Consider the following 26,785-nt stretch of genomic DNA (forward strand, 5'->3'; position numbering starts at 1 on the left):
AGTTCGTGACCCCGGTGCCGCCGCCGCCGCCGCCCGCGCGCTGGTAGGAGGAGGGCGAATGTTCTTCTTCCTCTTCCCAGCGCCAGCCTCGCCGCGGCCGCGGGGGGCGGGCGAGCACGCGATTGGCTGAGGCGCGCGCGCGCACCGGAACGCCGCGGCCGGCGCTCGGGCCTCGAGGCCCACGGGCTGGGGACCGGCTCGCCTCGCGGGGCTCGCGTCCCGCCTCCGCCGCGCCCGCCGTCCCGGGAGGCTTCATCTGGGGGCCGAGCCTTGCGGCGCGCGCGGCCCACGGCTTTTCCGGGGGAGAACCTGGGTCGTCTTAAAAAGCTGTCAGCACCGGGTACCGTTATCTCTTTACGGGCCAGCCCCGCCCGGGGGACGGTGAGCCCCGCGAGGCCGGGTGCGGACGGGGTTCTCGCTGTCACAGCCTCCGCCCCGGCCTCGCGCCCAAGCTCGGGGAGGGGGTTGGTTTGTGTGAGAATCGGGGGGCCTGACGGGCGCGACGGGTCCCCGCAGCCACGCAGCGGAGCGCCTGTGGGTCGGAAATGCGTGCTTACGGGCGGGGGGGTGTGGGACTCCTGGCGCCTTATTTGGTGCATATGGTTTTTTATTTAAGCTTTAAAGGTCCTTGGCTGCCCCAGTTTCTGCTAATGCCAGGTAAAGCGTTGAAAGTGGTCTTAACAGTATATCTGGACCTTGGGTAATTCCGTGTCCACCCCCCACCTCTCGCGATTTGAAAACACGGGAGTAACTAAAAGGTGACTACGTAAGTGTATGCAAAGCATCTTTTAATAAAATTGCTTAAATCATATGAAGAAAGTTGCGTCTCATCGTGTTACGAATCTTGCCGTTTCGGGTTTTCTTAGATATTTTGCCTTTTTTTTTTTTTTCCCCCAAGCGGTGGTTTTGAGTTGGAAGGTGCAGGCCAGTTATTTATTTAGATGGCCTGGAGCATTTATTTACGCTGGACTCCTTGTGGGCTGCAGACCCTGTGCTAATTCATTTCTGCGCTTTTCTTGTGTATTGTGAATGAATACTTCAAGATGGATGGGTAAATCCTTTTTCTTAAACAGTAGCCTTTTGGGCTTGCTTTTATCAGGGTAACCCGAACTTTGAGTATTTGGTAGAAAATTCTTTAAACACACGTTTTCCCTTCATCTTTGTTCTCACCTTGGAAGGAAGGAAGTGGGAGAAAAGCTGAATTCATAATGTCATAGTGAACCACAGATCCTGAAGCTGGAAGGGGCCTCCAGAGATGACATGATGGGATCCTCTTCTAGCAGGAAGATTTTCCCTATTTTGCAGGTGAGGTGGGTGAGACCCAAAAAGTGGTAAATCTTTGCAAACATGGACTGTTTTACAGCCGTGTACTCTTTAAAAAAATAACTTTTTAGTGTTAAATAATACTCACGTGTAGCATGAGAATTCACACATCAATGATGTTTTTTGGGGGGGTAAATACGGTTGTGCTAGATATTAAACACAATGGCTTATATTGTTCTTTCTTTGATTTAATACGCAGCAACTCTGTGAATGGGATTCTATCATTTTCATTTTACTGAGGCAAGTGAACCGAGGCCCCATGTTTCAGGCGCAGGAAGTGAAGCCCAGCTCTGACTTGTCCTTTTGACGTTTAAGTCTATGCAGTAAACTATGCTGCATTTGTTTGCCCCGTTTGTAATAGCACGCAGTAAATTTTCAATTAAAGGTTAGTTGCATAAGGGCTCATAACCTTCATTGCTTGGAGCAGCTTTTCTTCTCCTGATGAAAACAGATGCACACGCACACAAATCGCATACAGTATCAGCGACAACAGGGGTCCCAAAGCTGAGGTCAGCACTGCCATAGTGCCTTTTTTTTTTTGCTCCATTGTGTTTTCACTTTAAAAAGAACCTTTGCTTTCGAGTGAGTTCCAGCTCATGGTGATCCCATGTGTAAAGGACATAACTGCTCCATAGGATTTTCTTGGCTTTGATCTTAACAGAAGCAGATCACCGGGGTTTTCTTCTGTGGTACTACTGGGTGGATTCGAACTGCCAACCTTTAGGTTAATAATGCAGACTGTACCAGTTAGGGACCTGAGTTTTCACTGGAAGTTCTTTTAGTGAGAACTCTTAAGTTAACTTACAACGTTTGATGGGTGTAATACTGGCTGTATTACACTAGCTATACTCTCCGTTTGTTTCAGTTAGTGGGTTACTATTATGAGAACCACCTACATTTGCATGAATAGTGCTTTTAATCTTGTTTTATGAGCCTTTAAAATAAAAGATTCTTGCTGCAGGGACGCACTTCAGAATTGCCAGGCCCCGTAAGCTTTTTGTAGGGCCTGCCGCCAGCATGTCTACCGAGCATCACAGGTGATTCTGATGCACACACGAGGCCTGAGTCACTGTCTAATTCCAAACATGTGGCAAAAAAAAAAGAATTTTTTCTGTTTTACTTTTTGAAATACACTTTGATTTTTTTTTTTTTTTTTTTAACTTTTTGACCACACCGGGGGATTATTCACTCACAGGGATGGTGGGCTGGCAGAACTGCTGATACATTTGGCATTACCCAGCCCTGTGTATGCTTATCTGGCCACCTGCCTGGACTGTGAGCCTTGTGTCAGGATGTGCCTTGTCCGTCTCTGTCCTAGCCCTGTAGCCCAGTACCTGGTACAGAGCAGGTGTGAAACAGGCACATATTAAGTGAATGTGTTTCCAGCAACAGTGTATGGTGAACGATATTCATTTCATCGTCCCTGTTTTTACGGACTAGCTCAGTGAAGACAAGGTTTGGCGACTTCCTGAGTTGGCATGTGAGCCTGGGGCTTTTGGCTCTTTGCACAGTGCTGTTCAGGTGAGACCCAGGTGTTCCCTCTCTGGGCAGGTCTTTTTCACAGCACTCACCCATCTGTTCTGTTCAATCATTGACTGGCTTGTCTGTCTCTCCTGCTAGTCTGTGAACTCCTTGAAAGCAGGAACTATATCTTACAGTTTGATTTTGTACCTAGCCCAGAGTGAACATTTTTTTGCTATCCAAGATTACTTTAAATGTATTTTTTTTTTTTTAAGTTTGTGCTTTAATGGTGCCCGGTTTATACTAAATGGTGCCCAGCTACGACCACTAACCACTCTGACAGGGATCACAGTAGAGGGCCCCAGACAGAGCGAGAGAAAAATGTAGAACAAAATTCAGATTCACAAAGACCAGACTTTCTAGTTTGACCGAGACTGTAGGAACCTCTGAGACTATGGCCCCTAGACACCCTGCTAACTCAGAACTGAAGCCAATCCCGAAGTCCACCTTTCACCCAAAGGTTAACTGATAAAAACCCATAACCCGTTGTCATCGAGTTGTTTCCAACTCATAGCAACCTTTTAGGACAGAGTAGAATTACCCCATAGGGTTCCCAGGGAGTGGCTGGTGAATTCGAACTGCTGACTTTTTAGGTTAGCGAACAAATGTTTAACCACTGTACCACCAAGGCTCCAGCCAAAGATTGATTAGATAGGTCTATAAAACAACACATGTGAGGAACGTGCTTCTTAGTTCAAGTATGGAGACCAAATGGGCAACACCTGCCCAAAAGCAAAGGCGAGAAGGCAGGAAGGGACAGGAAAACTGGACACAGGGAACCCAGGGTGGAAAGAGAAAGGGGGAGAGTGCTGACGATGCGTGGATTCCAGCTGGTGTCACAAAACAAGTTTGTGTATAAGTTTTTGAATGAGAAACTAATTTGCTCTGTAAAGTTTCTCCTAAAGCACAATTAAAGTTTTTTTTTTTTAATTTGTTATTTGTCTTATTTTTAAGAATTTGGAAAGTGAACAGTTGTAATCTCTGAATACCAGATTGTGTGTTCCTAATCTTCACAGTAACCTGATGAGGTAGGTGTTGTACAGCCGAAGAGGTCAAGGCCTCAACAGGGAGGATGACGTCTCCAAGGTCATGTGGCTAGCAAGTGGTGGAGCATCTGTTAAAGAGTTATTTTTTGCTTATTTCTTCTGTCCTTGGGGACTCCTGACTGGGAGAAAACCCTCTACCACGCATACCCACACCCACCTCCTTATTTTCTGCAGAGTCGACAAGCTCTTACCACAGACTGGGGCAGCTCAGAAGGCCACTTGGGGAGGCCTCAGCTTGTATCTGACCTTTGTTTTTCTCAAGAAGAGAAAAGAAAAAGACTGTAGCTGTGGTGGGTTGGTGGTCCTGGAACACAGGTGCACCAGGAGAGCACGTTTCCTAGCACTCTCCCACAGGGCCGGAGTTGCTTTTAGTCAGTCGTGCCCCTTTGATCTCTGACCTGGGCCTTCCCAGATCTTGAGACGGTGTTATTTCTGAGTTGTACTTGGCTCATACATCTTAGAGCAGTAATTTTTGGGTTTTTTGGGAGGGGCATGAACCATATTGAGTATGCCACGGAAATTAGACTATCTCCTTAGAAAAATGCACCTGCCCGTGACCCCATTTTAGAGTGTAGGTTGCTGCAAAGGGTATTTTTGTTTGTTTTTAGAATGTAGCCTAAGAGCTCTCAATCTTGGGGCCTGGCAGCTTCTCTCCTAGCCCAATACCACCTTAAGACCTAACCCACCTAGGACTGTCTGACCTTCCTGCTCAGGAAGTCTGAAATAGCGTTTCTTGAGTTCCTAAAAGAAGAGATTATTTCTACCCCACAGGCTGCGGAAGGCCAGGAGATGGATCTTGCAGCCACAGGTTCCTTGGAGAAGCCTTTCCCTCTCTTCTCTACTTTGCTTTAGATCCTGCCTTTTGCCTTGGGGAGGAATAGAATGCAGCCCTAAGGCTTCTGATCTGCAGCTGTGCAAGTGCTCTGCCAACCTGGATAGGGAGGAGGGCCTAAATGACAACAAATCCTATTGAGTCTCCTCTGAAATCTGAGCCCTCCTCACTCTCCCACTGTTCCCTAGGTTAGCTCCTCACCTGCCCACTGCCACGGTTTCCTAACCAATCTTGACCTGCTACCCCCTCCCCATCCATCCACCCGCACTTCACACTGCTGCCTGAGCTTCTAAAGCAGCCATTCCTATCCCTAACTAGTTCTTCACTGATTCCACATTGCTTAGGGCAGGAGTGAAAACAAATCCCTGGGGGGTGGGGGCAGGCATGTAATTCACATGAGGTTCCTAAGCTGGTGGAAACACCATTTGTATGTTAAATGTTTGGGGAGATCTGGAGAGCTCAAGACCTCAAAGGGGCACCCCTTCCTTAGCACCTGGAATGTGGGCCAGAAGTGGTGGATCTGATTTCTCAAGCCAGAAAAATAGATTTTTAAAGGTAAAATACCAACTATAAAATATTTGCAGCAGCCTCAAATGGTTTTTAAGCTGTGCAGGGCACACAGTATATCATAAGCTTGAGTCTGGGCCTCGTGCTACCAGTTTGGGACCTCTGACCAATCATAAAATCTGAATTCCTAAGCAGGCCCATTAAAAGTCCTCCACAGCGGGCCTTGTACAGACCTCGAGACTAGAACATCTTTCAATGATAGACTTACTATAAAAATACCGTTGAACTCATTAAAAATTTTGATTACTTCTATTGAGCATATGTTTATATTTGTCATTGGGAGGGAACTTGGAAGGCAGGAAACAAGTTGAATCCTACCACCTCTTACGAAGGGGTAAGGGTGGGGACGTGTTAAGCCTGGCTCGCAACATTCTGGATGCTGAGCGGGGGTAAGGAGGCAGAGTCCGCCAACTGATTGTGTCCCCGTGCACATGGAACAACATGCTGTCCAGTGCTGCACCATCCCCATCAGTTGCAGACTGGACCTTTGTGATCCATAGGGTTTTCACTGGTTGATTTTCAGAAGTAGATCATCGGCCTTCCCTCCTAGTCCACCTTAGTCTGGAAGCTCTGCTGAAGCCTGTTCAGCATAACAGCAACACGCAAGCCTCCACCGACAGCTTGGTAGTGGTTGTTCATGAGGTACATTGGCCGGGAGTCGAACTCAGCTCCCCGGCACGGAAGGCAAAAATTCTCCCATTGAACCACCAATGTCTTCTTAGACTCTCTTAGTCCTCTTGTTTTCAATGAAGTATCTTACCTCTGCTCTCGCTGTGCCTGTGTTCCTGAGTCCTCCAGCTGCTTTTTCCAGAGAAGAAAACTATCTCCTGTCAGGGTAGGGGAAGAGTGGTCACTTGTGTGTATAGGGGATCTGAGGGTAGCAGGACTCCTAACATAGACTCGATAAATCCTACTGTTCTCAGCCCTAGTCCACACGCTGGCCTTCCAAGACCCTGTGCCTCCAGCTTCTGAGCCTCTCCAGGGTCAGGGGCCCCAAACAATTGTGTTTCATGGTATCCCTCCCTGCAGGCACTTTGGTTTTAGCTTTCTCCTCTGCTAAATCGGCTGCCACTTGTATCTTCAAAAACTGGGTTGACATTTCCCATACCCTGTGCCACCTATCAAATTCTTTTTGTCCTTGTGAGTTCTGCCTGCTCTTTTAGTGAGGTTAGGCAGGGACCAAGAAATCCATGTTTTCTGGTTATCCTTGCATAACAAATCACCCCAAAAATTAGTTAAAACCCAACAGTCTTTATTGTCGTGCAGTTCTAGGGGGCTCAGATAAGTGGTTCTCAGTCTCGTGGTTGCAGTCAGATAGCAGCTGGAGCTTGAGTTATCTGATGGCCTTCCTCATTCACATGTCTAGTGGTTGATGTTGGCTGCCAGCCTGAACACCTACACGTGGCCTCTCCATGTGGCCTGGGCTTCCTCACAACATGGTGGATGCACTCCAAGAGCCAGGGCCCCAAGAGAATAAACCAAACTCAATTCCCTTACTGCCGAGTTGATTCCCACTCATGGCGACCCGATGTGTTACAGAGTAGAACTGTTTCATAGGGTTTTCTTGGCTGTGATCTTTACGGAAGTAGATCGCTAGGGCTTTCTTACACTGGGTGGGTTCAAACAGCCAATCTGTAGGTTAGTAGTCAAGCGTAAACTGTTTGCATTAGCTAGGGACCTTCCCAAGAGAATAAGGTGGCATTTTTATGATCTATCCCCAGAAATCACAGAGACTTCCTCTGTTTGCTGCTTATGCAGGCAGTCACAAAGTTCTGCCTAGGTTCAGGGGAGGGGATGTAGACCCCACCACTAGTTGGAAGGACCATCAAAGTCACATTGTAAGAAGAGCAGGCAGGTGGGGATCTATCATAGTGCCTGTCACTGAAAAATAGAATGAACGACCTATGTGTTCAATTGTCTTGTTTAAATGGAAGGCCAGTGTGATTTTTTTAAAACTTAGATCTGTTCTTGTCACCTGTTTTCAAGTATCTGAAGACTCTCTTAGTATACTAGGATAAGTACCAAATGCTCGGACAGGGGTATTCAGTGATCCTGAATGATCTGGCCCTAAACTGCCTTTCTCATCTCAGCTGTTTTTGTCACTTTCTTGCTGCACTTTGGCAATACTGAACTACCCCAATCCCTGAACATGCCACAGGCGTCCTACCACCACGTCTGCTCATCCTGTTCTCTGCCTCCAGTGACCTCCCCACCTCCTTTCTCCATAAGGCAACCCCATCCTCAGATGTCGAACCTTGACTCGGAAGTCATCTTTGCGAACTCTTTCCTAATCTGCCTCAGGCACATTGACTGTGCATTTATCCATTCTCCCATAGAGAATTACATTTTTTGTACCTGACTCCTCAAATTGTGCAGTGGCAGGTAGTAAAGAACTAGTGTCTCTAGTGCTTAGTATCCTGCCAAGCTTGGTGTCAGTGGTAAAATAACCAACCAGCCAGCTGCCATTGCCCAACTCAAGACAACCCCACATGTGTCAGAATAAAACTGTGCTCCACAGGGTTTTCAATGGCTCATTTTTTGGAAGTAGATCACCAGGCCCTTCTTCTGTGGCACCTCTGGGTGGACTCAAACTGCCAGCCTTTTGGTTAGCAGCCAAGCATGTTAACCATTTGCATCACCCAGTGACTCCAAATGGTAAAATGTTAACTGCCATAGAGTTGGCCCCCAACTCATGGTGACTCCACGCGCAATGGAATGAATTCTGCCCAGTGCTGCACCACCTTCATGATCTGTTGCAGATGGGACCACTGTGGTCCTTGGGGTTTTCACTGATTGATCTTTGGAAGTAGATCGCCAGGCCTTTCTTCCTAGTCCATCTTAGCAACATCATATAGCAACACACAAGGCTCCACTGAGGGATGGGTGGTGGCCGCACATGAGGTGTGTTGGCCAGGCAATGAAACTTAGGTGTTCTGCATGAAAGACAAGAATTCTACCACTGAACCACTAGCACCTCATCGTGGTAAAATAGTACCTAGATATCGCAGTATTCCAAAGTTCCTTAGAATTCTCATTAACTTACATACACAACATTCAGCCACTTGGGATTCATTCTCTTTTTTAATATCTTATTTTTGTTGTTGCTGTTGTTGAGAATATACACCAATTCAACAATTTCTACATGTACAATTCAGTGATACTGATTACGTTCTTCAGGTTTTGCAAGCATTCTCACTCTCTTTTTTCGAGTTGTTCCTCCTCCGTTAACATAAACTCACTGCCCCCTGGGTTTCCTGTCTAATCTTTTGAGTTGTTGTCGGTTTGATCCCATATAGATAGATCTAAAAAGAGCGCAATGCTCAAGGCAGTCATTCTTTACTAGTTAAGCTAAACTATTTGGTTTTAAGGAGACTTCAGGGGATATTTTTCGTTTAAGGTTTAAGGATTATCTCAGGGCAATAGTTTCAGGGGTTCATCCAGCCTCCATGAGTCCAGAAAGCCTGGATTCCATGAGAAACAATTCATCCTCTTATTTCAACAGTCTACTGGGAATTTCTAGCACCAGGAAACACAATCCCAATCGTATTTACCTTGCTTTCCAGCCAACTAATCCTGGACATAGATGTCATAATGTGTTTCTTGGGGCTGGTTTTCAACATTAAATCTGATATGTACCATAGATGTTTCAGTTATAACTCAGGTAATCAGCATTTCTCAATATTAGGAAAGTCAATATTTATCAGTCAACAGTGTATCACAGTTTGAATCAGTGGAGTCAGTTTCCAGAATAGCCAAGAATTAATAACTTGTCAGCTGAGCAGGGTGGCGGTGGCAGAGCAGAGAACATCCCTGACGTCTCACCACATTCCGGACTTGCCATAACTGATCGTGGAGTCTGATAAGAAATCCAGCCAGCAGTCTGTTTGCTTCCTGGTCAGTGGAGGCTGCACCACCTCACAGCATGGCTGAGTGTTGAAGGAAGCATGTGGAGTGCTTTGTAAGCAGTAAACTGAGGCATTGATGATGGTTGTTGAAGCTCCAAGCTCATAGCTCCTGCCAGAAGTCCTGCAGTGAGCACTTTTATCAGATCAGCAACTTGCAACTTTTTTATGCTACACTCATTTTCTTTAAAAATTGAAATATGCTATTTAACAAATGTTTTTCCTATAAAGAGAGAACTTGTCAGGAAACATTATGCTGTACCCTCTATCAAGAAATTTTATTTCTATAGCTTTTGTAAATAAAGAGGAAAAAGACTTAAAATGTTTCACAAGGAAAGCTCAACAATGTCAAGGAACATATCTGGAAAAAGCCATACTTTCTTTCTAAAGGCCATTTTCTCCACCAGATTCCTCAAGAAGAGTACCTGGTTCTAATCCTATGTAGCTGGTGATGAAGCCATAGGATGTGACTGGAATATTTTGACGATTGTAAAAATGGAGGATCTTTGTTGAGTAGGTGAAAGGTTGAGATTTAAGAGAAATGAATGAAATTGTTAACGTGAAAACCAACGGTCCTTTTTCACCTTGCCCCATGAGATTCAAGGTCACATTAAGGAGATATTATAACTGTATCTTTAAAAAAGATCTCTCATTTTATTCCTATAACAACTTCCATAATTGTATGTGTTGGAATAATCAAGTCTCAAGCTTTAAGCCAATTACTGTAGCGATCAAGAAATAATTGACTTTCTTGTCTGCTGCGCACAACAGGGGGGCTCCATCATACATTCATGATTCTAGTGTGATACATTCATGATTCTAGTGTGATACTGTTAGGGGTTGTTAAATAGAGGACGCTGGATTTGAGGGGCCACGGACTTCCTGTATATGGCACTTTTTTACTCTCTGATTTACCGCTCATATTTGCTTATCTGCTACCTAACAGGAGCCCTAAAGAACTTACAGGGCTTATTGTCCACACTACACCGCAAGACAGACTTTCAGATTTCACAGCTGTTGGTTGAATATGCTGGAAAATTACAGCCAAATCCTCATAACTCCTTTCCCTCTGAGTCCACCTTTGGAAGGAATGTGAGTTGCACCGTTTTAGTCTTACACTGAAAATGAGGTCCGAATTTTGAAGTGTCTTTGAGGTCGTTCAGGGCCGTTCACACTTGAGTTGGGAATCTTTATATAAATGAGAGCACTATTCACTGTTAAAAACACGCTTTAGGAGTCCTGGCCTAAAACATATTCTTTTAAAGATTTATAATATTTGTAACTCTCAGCTCCTGGAGAATTTTTATAATTTATAAGTATACCAGTAATAGGGGTCTCCCTGAATTGCTACAGTATCCATTTCCTGATGAAAAAAAAGTGTAGCCTTACCATTAATTTTTTTATTTTTTTCCCCTTGTTACACTGTGAAGCCATTCAGAAAATAAAACTGCAAATATGTCATTGCAATTGCCTGCGTGACTTTAGTCTTTTGTTTTGGCTCATATGTATTTAACCTTGTGCTCTTTTTTCTAACTTGATACTCTTAAGCTAGTAGTTTAAATTTTTTTTACCATAATTTATAATTTTAAATACATTTTTACATCAGCAATTAGTATATAGTAATATAACCCATTGCCATAGAGTCAATTCCGACTCATAGCTGCCCTACAGGACAGAGTAAAACTGCTCCATAGAGTTTCTAAGGAGTGCCTGGTGGATTTGAACTCCCGACCTTTTGGTTAGCAGCTGTAGCATGCCATAGCTCTCAACCAGTGCGCCATCAGGGCCCCATGTAACTAAAACAAAAATTTTATGAAATAGTCCTTAAGGACAATGGATATACTCTGATATGTTCTATTCTGTTCTGTGTGTGTGATGGGGGAGCTGGCTGTGATCCATTAAATTGATTTCACAACCACTCCCAGAGTCTGAAAACCATGACTCCAGTCTAAAAGCAAACAAACAAAAAAACTTGTTTATTGTGTCTACTTAGTATAGATTTTATTTCATGCAAGCTCTGTTTTGCTCATTTGGTCATGCTGCCTCTCTACGTTGTATCACAACATCACCCTGGAGAAACGATCCAGGTAAAGAGTGAGGCCTGTTGCCATTCTGCTCTGCCAGCACAAAATGCCTGTTCTGTATGACAACATCAAATTATTTGTACAAAGAGACCCAGTCCATGTCGGGAACTTGTTCTGCACAGTCTCTCACATGATCACCAGAGAAAAGCTCTGTGGAAGAAGGCATTTTCACTAGCTGTGGTAGGCCTGTCTAGCTCAGTTTGGCTGGTTCTCCCCACCGCAGCTGCTGCCTTTAATATCTACTACCTTGTGCACACATTTCTCCTGTGAAGTCTGGCATAGTGTTGGATTCTAAAATGTGTCTTCCAATCATACCTGATGATACCAAGGCCAGCGCTCATGCCTTATCAGAATTTTCAGATGCTTAGGTCTCTTTTCTTCAGCTAAGGATCTGAACATGAATACATCTTGCAAATTAGCACTTCTCCCACAGACTCACAGTCCAAGGACAAGCTGAGACCACTGCCAGTGACAACTAAGTTTGTACTCATGTTTCAAGGTGCAGTTGAGATATGTTAATATTAAAATTTCCGTGAACCCTATGATACGGGAAAACAGTAAGGGTTAAAGAAATCCCACCCTTTGGGTCAGGGCTTTGAACTAGTTCATTAAGGTTCGACCCCTTGGTGAGAATTTGCATTTCTAACAAGTTCCCTGCTGAGAATTTTCATTTCTCAAGTTCCCAGGAAGTTCTACACAGGAATCACCTGGAACAAACGGTTCGAAGCCCTGCTTTTTGTTGAGGAAAAGGCTTACTGCAAATAACCAGTCCTCCCATAGCACTTAGATAAGATGCCCCTTGTTTACCTATGACAAGGCCAGTCATAAAAGCGTAACCAAACTGTTTGTTCTCCACTGATCAATCAGAAACAAGGTGCTTGTTAACCAAATTTTAGTTAAGCTTCTCTCCTTCCTCCACCCTCACCCCTGAGCCAATATACTATCCCTCCTCAAGGTCTCCCCGCCAAGAACATTCTGATCTACTATCCGACGAAGTCACCCCCTCATCCCACTTCCCCACACCTGGGTTTTCTCTATCCTGTTTATTCTTTTTTTCCCCACGCAACTCTTTTGAAGGAAGTCTGGTGGCACAATGGTTAAGCACTCAGCTGCTAACGGAAAGGTCGGTGTTTCAAATCCACCAGCCACTCCTGGGGAGAAGGATGTGGCCTTCTGTTTCTGTAAAGGTTACAGCCTTGGAAACCCTACTGGACAGTTCTGTTCTGCCCAATAGGGTCGCTATGAGTCAGCTTGATGGCAACGGGTTTGGTTTTTTGGTTCTTTTGAGACACTTGCAGATCTTATGCTTAGGGTGTTCATATTATAGCCATCCCTTACCACCACTGCTTTCCTTATTTTTATTTGACAGATACCACCTCCTCTATGAGACCTCTCCAACACCACCCCCAGCTTCTGTGGTTGTTAGTTCCCAGGGAGTTGGCCCCTGACTCATGGTGGCCCCATGCAGGACAGCATAAAATGCTGTGGGGTCGTCCTGCACCATTCTGCGATGGTGGATCGTACTGTTGTGACCCATAGAGTTTTTGCATGTAGGCCTCTCTTCCTAGTCCATCTCAGTCTGGAAGCTCCACTGAAACCTCGTGTGTGCACAGCAACACACAAGCCTCCAATGACAGATGGGTGATGGCTGCACAAGAGGCGTTTGGCCAGGAATCAAACCCAAGTCTCCCACGTGGAGGGTGAGAATTCTACCACTGAACCACCAATGACCTCAGAATCTTCTGAGGCACGTGTAAAAACTATAGATGCCTGAGCCCCACCTGGACCTGTGTGAGGGAAACCCCAGGATGTGAGGTCTAGGCCAGAAGGGCAGAGGACAAGCCTGCCTTGGGGCACTGACCTGACTAGAGCCTAGTCCCCAGGGCAGCTCTCCCTCTGGCTGCTCCTCCCTGCTCTCCATCATCAGTCTGGCTAGTGGGGGCCGGTGTGGGTGGAGTGACCCTTGTTCTGATTGTGGTACACTGCAAATTTGTGGACTCTCACCCCAGACACAATTGCTCTGACTTCGCATGGCCCACAGGCTCTGGGCTGTGCACTGCTTCGATCGGCTTGCTTTTCGTTTCTGAAAATTGTCCTTCTCCCTTAGGGATGCTGTGAATGGTAGCCGGGAGGGCCTTCATCGGAGACACAAAAGGTGTTCCATAAACTTGAGCTCTCTTCTTCTTGGAACTGGTACAACAAGGGTATAACTTTCTTCTTCAAATGAGACTTCTTGTCTACTGTCACAGAACACACGTTAACCATAACCTTTACACTTGTCTTTTCACCACACAGTGCAGATTCTTAAAGGATTTGAAAAAAATAGCAAGGAATGGGCCAGTGTGTTAGGTTATTGTTTATAAATTCATCCTAGTATTTCTGATGTTTTCTTCTGTAGTGAGAAAACTGTGCTGAATCCATGAAGTCAGGTTGTTTAAAAATCTGTCATATTTGAGTGTGCGTCCCAACATGTCAATTGTTGGATAACACTAAGAGTATGTGCTAAAAAAAAATTTTTTTTAAAGCATGAGTTTTAAACATCCAGATTCCCACATTCAATTGAGGTAAGTCTGGTGCACAATACGATTGCAGAAGACGGAACTGTATCCATTTGTATAATATGTTGAAATAACATTGGATTGTGTATTACATGAAATAATGTAATGAAGCATTGGATGTTTGCTTGGACAATAACATACAAATTTTAGGCTGACTTAGCATTATGTCTGTTATGACTTCGGAGGAAAAGGTCCTACTGATTGGCTCTCTGCATCCAGAGACTTCTGTCAATTGTAGGAGGAAACTCGCACTGCGGGTACCAGAAAATCGCTCAGTACCGGCTCAGGCACATTCAAGGGAAGCTATGTAGTGACGCAGTTCAGAGTGTGGGTTTTGTGACTAGCTAGCCAATGCTTTGCCAACTGTGAGTGAGTGACCCTGGGCAAGTGACCTAATGGTTCTAATCCCCTTACCTCATCTGTAAAATGGGGGTAATAATAGCACACACCTCAACAGGTCATTGGGAGCATTAAACAAAGTAACAAGGTCGAAGTGCTTAGTTAGAGTGCTGGCTTCACAGGTGTTTGCTATTATTTGTTGCTAATAATCATACTGTAAGGTCTGGTCATGCAGTGGTTAAGCCACCAGCTGCTCTGCAGGAGAAAGATGCGGCAGTCTGCTTCTGTAAAGATTACAGCCTAGAAAACCCTATGGGGCAGTTCTGCTCTGTCACATGGGGTCACTATGAGTCAGAATCAACTTGATGGCCAGAGCCCTTGAGAGGTCAGGGTTATTTGGCTGCTGATTTAAAAATTGTGTTTGCCCAGTAGCTTAAAAGATCAATATTACCAAATAAGCTTCCCCAATACCCTTTAAAGTAATATTTAGTGAACATATCTAACAGACGCCCAAATAACTGCTGACAAGTGGACAGCAGGTCAGAGAACAGTGAAGACCTGCCTATCCCTCAACCTGCCCTGCTTTTGGACTTCCTCTTGTTGAGCTAATTTCTTTATTGTTTTAAACAAGTTTGAGGCTGGTTTCCTTTTACATGCTGCTGAAAACAGGCCACAAGAAATCTTACTGTGGACATCTGTCCTCTCAACTATTGCACAGAAATACAGAAGCTTCCATGATCACAGAAGCCATAAAACGAAGACTGAACCAATTAATAGAAGAATATTATAGCACATTGTTAACCCTGGGTGCTGTAGCAGACAGGAACTTGGGTTCTAGCAGGTTTGGCACCACTCTTAACCTATGTGATCAGTCAGGGCTTCAGTCTTCAGTGATGACTTTTACACCATCAAAAGAGGTTGGACTAGATGAACCCTCAAGGCCATTTTCAGCCATGATAAGGTAGCCACAGAAGGGACTCTAGCCATGTTACTGTCCTGCTGCTGTAAGTACTGCTGCCATGATCTTAAGCACTGGCCTGGGTAGCCCATGCCCAGAGATCAGCAGAGCATCAGGTGGGTACTTAGAAGGAGCTCCCTGACTCCACACCTTTACCCAGGCCAGAGGACATTCAGGGAGAATGAATTGGTCAGCTAGTTTGTCAGCCTGACTGGGGAAACTCAGAGTATATTTCTGTTATGTGGAAGAATTATTAGGGCCCCAATGTCCATTGATACTACGGTTTCTTCTAGTGTGCTTCATATTAGTAACAATAAACAGAATTTGTCTTACTTATTATGACCAATCCAGAATTGGCCTAAGGTTGTTTTTAGAGTTTCTATTGTACCTCCTAGTTTGGTGACTAGGGCCTGGAGTCTTAAAGCTTGGGCATGGCCAACTAAGATACCACAATTGGTCTCTCTTCTCCTGGAACAGCAGAGGAAGGAGACCCAGGAATCAGAGAAGGAAATGGGCTACGGGTTTAATTGCCTCCATAAACTACCCCCATGACCATAAGACAGAAGAAATGGGTGGTGCCCAGCTACCACTACTGAATGTTTTGATCAAGGACCCAACAGATGGATCCTGATCAAAAGGAGATGCACGGAACAGCCCTTTGAAACTCATATGGAAACCAGACAGGGGGAACCCCCAAATCTAACACCTGGAAATAATCTTTAAACCTTGAACTTAAACTAAACCATGAAAAAACCATGAAGCCATCGTTAAACTAAACAACAGTTCAACCCAATCAATAAAGAATGTCGGCCCTGAGCAGAGAGCTCTTGTTAAGAATTATCTGTACGAGTTTAAACTGATGGCAGCTCATCCAAAGCACAGAGAACTTTAAAGGGCAAGGAGCGTGAATTAACGGTGACGGAACAACACAGGTAGAGACAGTGAGATGCTGACACAACGTGAAGTATGTAGCCAACGTTACCGTTTACGTAGAAATTGCGAATGCATGTATGTTTGGTTATATATACTGCTGCCGAAAAGAAATAAAATACTTAAAAAAAAAAAACCAAAAAACAACCCAGGCTGGAGAAACAAGTGAAGTAACCATAATGTAAGTGCTGCTTGCTTTCAGAAAAATCTGGATTTTTATAAAATATTGATTTTTTTTTTGACTTAGTAAAGAGAGACTTTATTTAAAAGGATTATTGCAAATGGGTGGGAACCACGGCCACAGGGGACTGCTCTGAACAAAGGATCTGTATCTCAAGAGTTAGGCAAAAAAAAAGGTTTTTTTTTTTTTTTTTTAACAGAGGAATAAACAAGGCTGGAGCCGTGGTGGCACAGTGGTTAGGAGCTATAGCTGCTATCCACCCAAAAGGTTGGCAGTTTGAATCCACCAGCTGCTCCTTGGAAATCCTACGGGGCTGTTCTACTCTGTCCTACAGGGTCGCTTTGAGTCGGAATTGACGCCATGGCAATGGGTTTGGTTTCTTCTTTTTTTTTTTTTTTAAACAAGAGTAGAAAAGAACCAGGCGTGGGGAAGTTGAATGAAAGGGTGGCTTGATCGAATAGCAGATCAGAGAAGGTTTTATGCTGAGGCCAGCCTATTTTCAGGAAGAGGCCTTAAGGAAGGGCTGTTTGCCAGCTCAGGCTGAAAGTGAGCCAAAGTTTAGGGACTTGGGGGAAGGAGAGAATCTTAACTAAACTTTGCTTAAGAAGCATTTGCTCTAATTAATCAGTGGGGACGAACAGTTCAGGTAATCATTGTGATTATGGGAACCTCCCAAAGAATGGGAATTTGGAGGGTCTGTGTCTGGCCTTGTCATAGACTCCAACCCTGCAGAGGCCTGTTTTTCTGGTCCACATGAGGAGCTCAGGGAGACATAATTAAAAACAAATGAAAGGGAAAAAGACCTATAATGACCAAAGGAGTCAAACCTAATTGTGCCCAGGCCCTTTTCAGGCCTTCTCTTCCTTGCCATTTTCCTGGTTAAGAAGGCAGGCCTTTTTGTGTTTTCTGTCTTCATTGTGTATTATTAGTAAGCAGGGCCCAAGATTTTACTTTGTCTAATGATGCCATACACTTTGCTATCAGCTTGTGGCTTTCAGATTACTTTCGCAAACATTCAGTTTGGGCCTTATCACTTCAACCCTCTGAGAGAAGCTAGAATGATCTCCATTTTACAGATGAAGAAACCGAGGCTCAGAGCTACTCAAGTGAATGATTTGCCTATGGCCCGAGTTTTCTAATTTCTGGGCCACAGTTTGGCCTGGCACATCCTGCTTTCTCACATGCTCTGTGCTGGGGGAACAGTGGGGAGGAGCAGTGAGGGCTTTGGGGAGCACACCTACCTTGTGGAAGCCAGCCATTGCCCCAGCTTCTGGTGGGTGGGAAGGACTTCCCTCAGACCAGAGGGGACAGCTTCCTCCCTGTTACTTTGGGCAGGCCTCACAGTCAGAGATGTGTGACATGGACATGGGAAACAGGCTGGAGAAAGAGAATGGTAGAGAAGGCACACTGTGAAGGTTAATTTTACATGTCAACTTGGCTAGGCTATGGTTCCCAGTTGTTAGGCCTAACACTAGTCAAGTTGCTGTCATGGGGTACTTCTACATGATTAGGCCAGTTGGCCTCCCACAATGTAGTGTCTTTTCAAGGCTGTGACCTTTTAGTGGCAGGTCAACAGGCCTTTCTTCTGAGGTGTCCCTGTTAAGCGCAAACTGTTCGTGCCACCCAAGGACTACGTGACATCTATAACGATGACCTCCTATAATGCAATTTAATATAACCAATTAATCAGCGGAGGTCCTACTAGTGTAGGGTGGATACTAAACCTAATCACTTCTGAGTTATGAAAGACCAGAATAGACAGAGAGACAGACAGACACACATACATGGGGAAAGAGAGTCCATGTGAGGATTGTCTAAACCAAACCAAACCTAACCCATTGCCATCGAGTCGATTCCGACTCCTAGTGATCCTACAGGACAGAGTAGAACTGCCCCATAGGGTTTCCAAGGAGCGGCCGGTAGGTTTGAACTGCCAACATTCTGGTTAGCAGCTGAACTCTTAATCACTGTGAAACCAGGACTCTAAGCAAAAAACCATGTCAAGCATCACCAGCAGACAGCAGAAACTAGGAGAGAGGCTCATGGAAGGAACTGACATGGCTGAGACCCTGATTTGAACTTCTAGCCTTCAACACTGTGAGACAATAAATTTCTGTTCTTTAAAACCACCCACATGTTATGGCAGCACTAGGTAACTAAGATGCACACCAAGCAAAGCTGGCCTGTGGAAATCTGCGTGAGATGAGTACAAGAACCACGGGAAGGACCTATTAAGAACAAGGTTGAGACAGAATAGGCAGGCCTTTGCCCAGTCACAATTGAGCTATGGAGGGTCTTGGTGGCCCCTGCTAGTTTCCTTTTATAAAATCCAACCAGTATAGCTTATTTATAATCCAGGGATTTTAATTAGGTTAACCGTTCAGTGAGAGGAAACCCTGGTGGCGTAGTAGTTAAGACACTGGCTGCTAACCAAAAGGTCGGCAGTTCGAATCCACCAGATGCTCCTTGGAAACCATGTGGGGCAGTTCTGTTCTGTCTTATAGGGTCACTATGAGTCAGAATGGACTTGATGGCAATGGATTTGGTTTGGTTTTATTCAGTGAAAACTAAAAGTACTATTACCTCTTCTTCACAGAGTATCAGTTATAGGATGATATAAAGTAAGAGAGACTTCAGATGACCTTCTGATGCTCAGGATCTGACATGGCAGCGTGTGACAAGTTGGGAAAAATCCCCACTGCCTTGTACCGAAGTCTTGCTGTGCTTTCTAAGAGTTTAAAAGGGTCTAGGAAACCACCAATTGCCGTGGAGTTGACTCCAACTCCCGGTGACCTCACATGTGTCAGAGCAGAGCTGTGCTCCATAGGGTTTTTTTCCAATGGCTGATTTTTCTAAGGAGATCACCAGGCCTTTCTTGCACGGCACCCCTGGGTGGACTCAAACCTCCAACCTTCCAGTTAGTAGCCAAGTGCATTACTGTTGGCACCACCCAGGGACAAGAATCTAGGAGGCCCGTTTAAACATGTTTGATGATGAAAATGATTCAAAAGTGGAATAAGCCCTCAAAAACTAACAAAAAAGATCTCTCTAATCACTCACCTTGAATCATTAATTAAATGTATAATGCAAACATTTTAAAAGAAAAATTGCGAACTAGAAAAAAATTTCCCCTGAAAATATTTAATGTAAATAACTCCTTGAGATGGTGCTTTTACAAAAGGTTTGTCAGCAAATGCCTTTGTTTAGGGGGCAGGGAGAGGGGCAAGGGGAGGATGCAGACAGGGTATCAGAAAAATGATATGATTTTTTTTAAACTGCAGTGAGAGTAACAAGGACTCCTGCCCTGACATACCCCCTGCTTTATGTAAGAAACAGTCACCAGTGAGAGATGATTTCACCCTAGGCGCTCAGAGAATACCTTCAAACCAGTGCTTCTGTGCTCCCTCACTGTGTCCAGAGCCATCTGCCAAGACCACGGATTCACCTTCTGATTATATCTTACTTTCTCTTTTTTTATCTCCTTCAAAAAATATAAAGGCTTCGGTGATACAGCTGAAGAATTAACCAGTAACCGTCACCATCGAGTCGACCCTGACTCATGGCGACCCCACACGTACAGAGTAGAACTGTGCTCCACAGGGTTTTCAATGGCTGATTTTTCAGAAGTAGGTCGCCAGGCCTTTCTTCTGAGGCACCTGTGCGTGGACTTGAACCTCCAACTTTTCAGTTAGCAGCCGAGCGCGGCAACTGTACCACCTAGGAACTCTGCTGAAGGATTACCATGCCTAAAGTAGGTATTCTCTTACACAGTGTTGTCACTTGTATGGGGTACAAGAGGAAGGCACACCAAAAATGAACGTGGACTTTGACTCTTGAGAGGATTACGGTGACCTCCAGGGGCTGGATCTGCTGGCAGCTGAGTTCTCAGCACTGGTGCGGTGTTGAGGACTACAGTGGAAGGAGTGAGTCTCTCCTTTAATAAGTTACATCTGGATACAGGACGTGCGATCAGTAGGATGACGAAGCCCTCCCCTTCCTATCCAGGGGAGCGTGGCCACCCACAATCATGAGGGCCTCCAAGTATCACCCGCTGACTGGGGGCAAGCCAGGTCCACTTGTATGTGCCCTTACTATAGCATTGGTGGCCAATTTGTCCACAGGACCCCGTTTGCTTTTTACTTCAGTAAATCACTTGGAAAACATAAAATTGGAGGTTGCAGCTCAGTAAAACCATAAAGTGCTTTCAGTGAGAGTGGCTGCTACTTCCTAGTTGTTGCTCATGGCACCTGAGGCACACAAATCAACAATATGAAAAGTGATACTATTTACCACGAGTAAAAACTGTAAGAGCTTGTTCTACTGTAAGCCTGCCTTTGTAATGTACTTTTCTATTGGTTTCCATGTCTTCATGTTACTAATTCTTAACTCTTTGCTGGATAAGGAAATTGTTTATGATGGGGTAGAAAAAACGAAGACAAAAAGGAGAGGTCCATAAATACTCCTTGAAGGTTCCACTTGTAAAGGTGTAAGAGGGGGGTTATGGCAAAAAAGGTCATGACTCATGCTGAATCCAGATGTGTGTCCAGAGGAGGTGAGACATCGATCAGCTTCTGGAAAGGTCCACATATCAACCTAAGAGTTTATTCTGAGTCCACATACTTGGTAACTGCTATAACACACTGGCATCTTCCATGGCCTCAATCCATCTGCAAAAGAGAAGAACATGGACACTTGGTTTGGTGGCTCTGCCTGTGACTCTGGTCACAGAACCTATACATGGCTGAACTATTAGTCTGAGGTCAGGGACTATGTCATATGCATATTTGCTTCCCAAGGACTTAACAAAAGACCTGGAACACAGTGCAAAAGTTGGCTCAATCAATACATGCCTGTATGAATGAGTCATGAGTCTAGACATTCTTAGACCAGGAACAGGTAGTTCTGTTGTTGTGTTTTGGCCCAAAGGGCCTTGATGGGATCTGATAACTGGACAACAAGAGCTGAAGCCCTGGTTACCAACTTGTTTCCTTTAGAGAGAGGCATGGGGGTACAGGGCTAATGATTCTGGTTACCTCTGAGCTGAATGGGTATCCTCTGCTTTGAAGCTATAAAATAGAGTTTTCTTGTGGTAAAGGTGAAAAATCGGTCCTACTTCACTGCTGCCCTCTTCCTTCTCTGGGGCAATGGTGAAACCCAGCAGAGGCATACTCTCCATGGCCACTTTGTCCTGCAGAGGGCAGAAGGGGAAAGTGATAGAAAGTACTGCATGGCACACAGTCAGGAGCTTGGCTCTTACTGTCACGCCCAATCTCAGATGCATGAAGAGCCCGTGTGTGGGGGGCATGCTATGGCCACTGCAGAATAACCACATAAGTGGACCAGTCAGGAGGAAGGAAAGAAAGTACCATTTCTTGACAGCCTACTAGGAGTTTTCACCTTTATTGTCTTGTTTAATCTCCACAGCAATCATAGAAGGGGTCACCCCCAGTCTAAGAAGAAACTGAAGCTAGAGAAGGTAAGTAACTTCCCCAACATCACACAGCTAGTAAGAGGCAGAGCCAGCATTTGGACTCTTCACTACCTTCTAACCCCATATTCTTTCCACTGACTCGATTCATCAGTGGCTCCGTTAGTTGTCCAGTTACCTCTGATGACATAATCTGTACTCATTCCCCCATACCCTCATCCACAGTGCCTAAATAAGGAGTAGTCAGGGTGCCTGTGCTATCAAGTTGGTAATAATTTCATGAGATGTACCCAGAGAAACAAAGATGGATCTTAAAAACAGTGCTCAGTGGAAAAAACCAAATTAAAGGACTTACACAACCTCATTTCAAGACTTACTATAAAGTTATTCTAATCAAGGGAGTGTGGTATTCGTATAAGGATTAGTAAATGAATCAATGAAACAGAATAGAGAGCCCAGAAAGAGATCCACACCTATTCAGTCATTTGATGTTTAACAAGGACACCAAAACAATCTAGTAGGAACAAATGGAGATGGAGTAACTGGATATCCGTAAGGAAAAAAAAAAAAAAAAAAAAAGAACCCTGATCCCCATCTTACACTATGCACAAAAATTAATTTGAGATAGACCTGAATGTGAAAGCTAAAACCATAAAGTTTTCAGAAGAAAATAAGGGAAAATATCTTCATGATTTGGTGTGGACAAAGGTTAATTAGGACACAGAAAGCAAAAGCCATAAAGGAAAACATTGATAAAATAGACTTCATCAAAATGAAAAACTTGCGTTCCTCAAAAGAAACTATTAAGAAAAATGAATAAGCAAGTCACAGACTGGGAGAGAGTATTTACAAAACATTTATCTGACAAAGGACCAGTATCAAGGATATATAAAGAACTACGATAACTCAATAGGAAACCCTGGTGGCATAATGGTTAAGAACTACAGCTGTTAGCCAAAAGGTTGGCAGTTCAAATCTACCAGCTGCTCCATGGAAACTCTATGGGGGCAGTTCTACTTTGTCCTATAGGGTTGCTGTGAGTCAGATTTGACTTGACAGCAATGGGTTTGGTTTGGTATAACTCAATGACAAAAAAACAGACAACCCACTTTAAAAAAAATGAGCAAAAGATCTGAACAGACACTGCCCAAAGGAACATATATGAATGGGCAATAAGCACATGAAAAACACCATGTGCTTTACATATCACGAGTCATCAGGGAAATCTAAATTAAAACCACACTGAGATGCCACTACATCCCCACCAGAATGGCTAACTTAAAAAGAATGACAACATCAAGTGCTGACAAAGATGTGGAGCCACTGGAACTCTAAAATTTTCATGCATCACTGGTGGGAGTATAAAATGATTCTGGCAATTTGGAAGAAGGTCTGGCAATTTCTTTGAAACCAAATATATACCTTCCTTTTGATCCATTAACTCTAATCCTAGGTATTTACACAAGTGAAATAAAAACTTACGCTTACGTGTTTAAAAGTAGATTTATTCATAATTGCCAAACACTGGAATGTCCTTTAACTGGTGAGTGGATAAACTACAGTATATTCACCAAATGAAATACTGCTCAGGAACACAAAAGAATGAACTATTGCTATATGCAACAACACGGATAAGTCTCAAAAACATGTTGAGTGGAAGAAGCCACATATGACTCCATTTATATGAAGATCTAGTTGATGGTGGAAAAAAATCAGAATAGTGCATTACCTCTGGGGATGGGGTGAGGGTGGAGATTTACAGGTGCATGCATTAGTTAAAACTCATCAAATAGTATATTTAAGATTTGCACATTTCATTATATGTAAATTATGGGTAGAGGGTGAATAAATGAACATGAGATAAAGTACGGTAAATGTTAATTATATAATTCAGTTGATAAGTATATGAGTGTTCACTGTAAAATTATTTCAACATTTCTTTACACTTGAAAATTTTTATGATAAAATGTTGGAAAAAAAAAAAGATTCCAAGGTATTTGATAGCCCCCAGGTGGTGCAAACAGTTAATGTGTTCACCTGCTAATGGCAAGGTTGGAGGTTTGTGTCCACCCAGAGGTGCCTTAAGAGAAAGTGACCTACTTCCAAAAAATCAGCCATTGGAAACCCTGTGGAGCACGGTTCTACTCTGACACTAATGGGGTCACCATGAGTAGGAGCTGACTCAATGGCAACTGGTACTGGTGGCCTTTGTTACCTAAGTCTACATTTCTTCCCACAGCGTGTTCTATGCAACAACCGTTATGCATAGTGCAGCCTGGGAAATCTCCACGGCTTAGAGATTCACAGCCTTAGTACACGAGAGACTCAGGGAAGTACTACCGTGAGGAGGTCTAGCTGACTGCCTACTGGGGGTTCCCTGAGAACCAGTTTTTATAGAAACCCTGTGTGTGTCCCGTGGAATGCCTACTTGGGAAGATGCTGCTCTGGCTGCAGAAGGGTAGGACAGCAAACTTCAGTGTGTTCTGGAGAGACCAAAATTCTCCTCATCACAGAACATCCAATCTGTGGACATGTGAGTGAAAGGCCCTGGCAGGGTGGGAATGGGGCTCAGCTCACAGTGCCTGAATCACTGAAGGCCACAGTGGGCCCCTCTGTCTGTCTGCTTTGCTGCTGGCCTCCGTGACCCTGAGGACAGAGTTGACTGCAGCTGTCCAGATGCAGGCCCTTTACGAGCTAAGCTTTATGTCCCCCAGAAGGAAGTGCCTTTTGTCCTTTCTCCTCCAGGATTTAGCCTGTGGGAGCCACCAGATGGTGGGCCTGCCGATGGATCTCTTTCATGTTACTCAGCAGGTCAGGGCAGGCCAGGACCAGACAGCCCTCTGAGGTACCACCATACCCCTACACCTCCCCATTTCAGAGGATGGCTTGGTTTCCCAGGCTCGCTCTCCTACATTTTAGAAGACAGAAATGTAACATGTTCTATAAAAACACAAATTTAAGTTTTATTTAGAAGAGTTACCATGAGACAATATATAGTAAAAGTGTCATAGCGTCTTCCACCTTCCATCTTAAGGAAGACGGAATTGATGCACTTGAATTGTGTTGATGACAAATATCAAATATACCTTGGACTGCCAGAAGAACGAGCAAATCATTCTTAGAAGAAATACAACCAGATTGCTTCCTAGAAGCAAGGATGGTGAGACCTCATCTTGCTTATTTTGGACACAACATCAGGAAAGACCAATCGCTACACAAAGACATCATGGTTGGTAGAGGGTCAGTGAGAATGAGGGCAATCCTCAATGAAATGGACTGACTCAGGGGCTACAATGGGCTCAAACACAGCAACGATTATGAGGATGGCACAGGACTGGGTAACATCTTGATCTGTTATACATAAGGTCGCCATGAGCTGGAGCCAGCTCAATGGCAACTGACAACAGCTGCCTCCGAGCAGTTGCATTTTGTCCGAAATGACTGAAGTAGCAAGCAGAAAGGTGCTGTCTTTTATAAAGTGTCTTGCTTGTACTAGATGCTGGGCCTGTGGCATTTAACGTTTTATTGCCCATTTAACATGTTATTGTACCATTTTACCTCCACAGAGACTGAAAATTTCTTCTATTTAGAGCCGACAGGTGGTCATGTGTCCACAGCAACTGTTAGCGAATGGCATTGCTCAATAAAGACTGGATTAAAATAAGAACGGTGCCAGCATCCCAGGCCCCCCACCGCCTTAGGTGGGTGCTCTCAGACACAAGCAAACTTGTGGGCTTTCACAGGAGAGAGGAAACAGTGTAAATCAAACCGTACCTCACTGGCCATGTAGGTGTAGAGAACCTTGCCTTTGATGACAAACCAGAGCTTCTTCCAGTGCCTCTTGCCTTTCTTACACCGGCTGAGATAGCCGCTAATGGCAGAGCCCTCTCCTGAGGCAGCCACCTGGTGGGAGGTAAGCAGAGTGGTCAGGATCCCAGGTGGTAGGGCATGGTTCAAACAGAGAAAATGACATTCCAAACCAGCTGTCAGAGCGTTTATACTGCTTTGAAATCTGATACTTGGTTAAGGTCTCAGACTCCAACAAGTACCAAAGTCAGCAAAAAGGACTTACTGAATATAGTTTTGGATCCAGGAAACACATGAGTCAAAAGCTGCCTTCAAAAGTGCTGCCCTCTCAGCTCCTGTCTGGAGGCGAGATGAGAAGACAGAGGGGGACAGAAGCTGGCTGAATGGACATGGGGTATACAGGGTGCAGTGGAGCGGTGTGCTGTCTCATTAGGGGGAGAGCAGCTAGGAGTACACAGCAAGGTGTGTATAGGTTTTTGTATGGGAGACTGACTTGATTTGTGAACTTTCACTTAAAGCACAATAAAAAATGCTGCCCTCTAGTGGTGTTTAAAATTCTTGCCCTCCCCTAACAGAACTGCGGATACTTGGGCAAGAGGCTCTTCCTTCTAAAATTGATCCTTAAATATTTCAGTTTATCTCTTTCTACTGTTTACCTAAAAGGTTTTACAATCTGTCTAATTGGGCATGTATAGCATTAATTCCTTTTATTATTATTATTATGTAGGACGGGCTCTGTGGTGGTTAAGAACACAGGGGAGCCCCTGGGTGGTGCAAATTGTTAACAGGCTCAGTTGAAAGGTTGGAAGTTCCAGTCCACCCAGAGGTGCCTTGGAAGAAAGGCCTGACAATCCAATTCCAAAAAATCTGCCACTGAAAACGTTATGGAGCACAGCTCTACGTTGACACACAGAGTTGCCATTAGTTGGTGTCAACTCAACAGCAGCTGGTTTTAAGAACACAGGGTTGGAGTAATACCAATTTGGAGCTCCACTCTAGGTTCAACCAGTTACTAGCTGGGTAATGCTGGGCAATTTACTCACTTCCTCTAAGTCTCAGTTTCCTTACTAGTAAAAAAGGAATGAAAAAGCACAGGGATAGTGCCTGACCCACTGTAAGTGCTCAATACAGACTGATCTGCCTTTTAGAGCAAGGCTTAGACATAACTTCATCTGACCTCTCATTTTATAGATGAGAAACAGAGGCCCAGAGGAATGGAGGGAGCTACTGAAGGTTAAATCCCTAGCAAGTTGAAGAGGAGGTAAAAACTTGGATCTCTCAGCAAATACTCCAGAGTTCTTTCTACCAC

The 26,785-nt window shown here is 44.4% G+C and overlaps 1 protein-coding gene and 1 long non-coding RNA gene across 2 annotated transcripts in view; one reads left to right on the forward strand and one right to left on the reverse strand.

The window, feature by feature from the left end:
* Positions 1 to 85: 85 nt before the first annotated feature.
* Positions 86 to 25,601, forward strand: LOC126064214 (uncharacterized). The gene is made up of 2 exons (XR_007514460.1): positions 86 to 1,305; positions 21,666 to 25,601. It is a non-coding gene; the product is annotated as an uncharacterized LOC126064214 (long non-coding RNA).
* Positions 7,763 to 26,785, reverse strand: part of FGD5 (FYVE, RhoGEF and PH domain containing 5) — a 154,332-nt gene continuing 135,309 nt past the window's right edge. The window contains exons 19-21 of the mRNA XM_049863003.1: positions 25,444 to 25,572; positions 21,275 to 21,429; positions 7,763 to 20,908 (exon numbers count right to left, since the gene is read on the reverse strand). Coding sequence (XP_049718960.1) covers positions 20,872 to 20,908; positions 21,275 to 21,429; positions 25,444 to 25,572 — 321 coding nt within the window. The 3' untranslated portion in view covers positions 7,763 to 20,871. The remainder of the gene's footprint in view (positions 20,909 to 21,274; positions 21,430 to 25,443; positions 25,573 to 26,785) is intronic.

This window comes from Elephas maximus, chromosome 20 (assembly GCF_024166365.1).
Source record: "Elephas maximus indicus isolate mEleMax1 chromosome 20, mEleMax1 primary haplotype, whole genome shotgun sequence".
Taxonomy (NCBI): Eukaryota; Metazoa; Chordata; class Mammalia; order Proboscidea; family Elephantidae; genus Elephas; species Elephas maximus.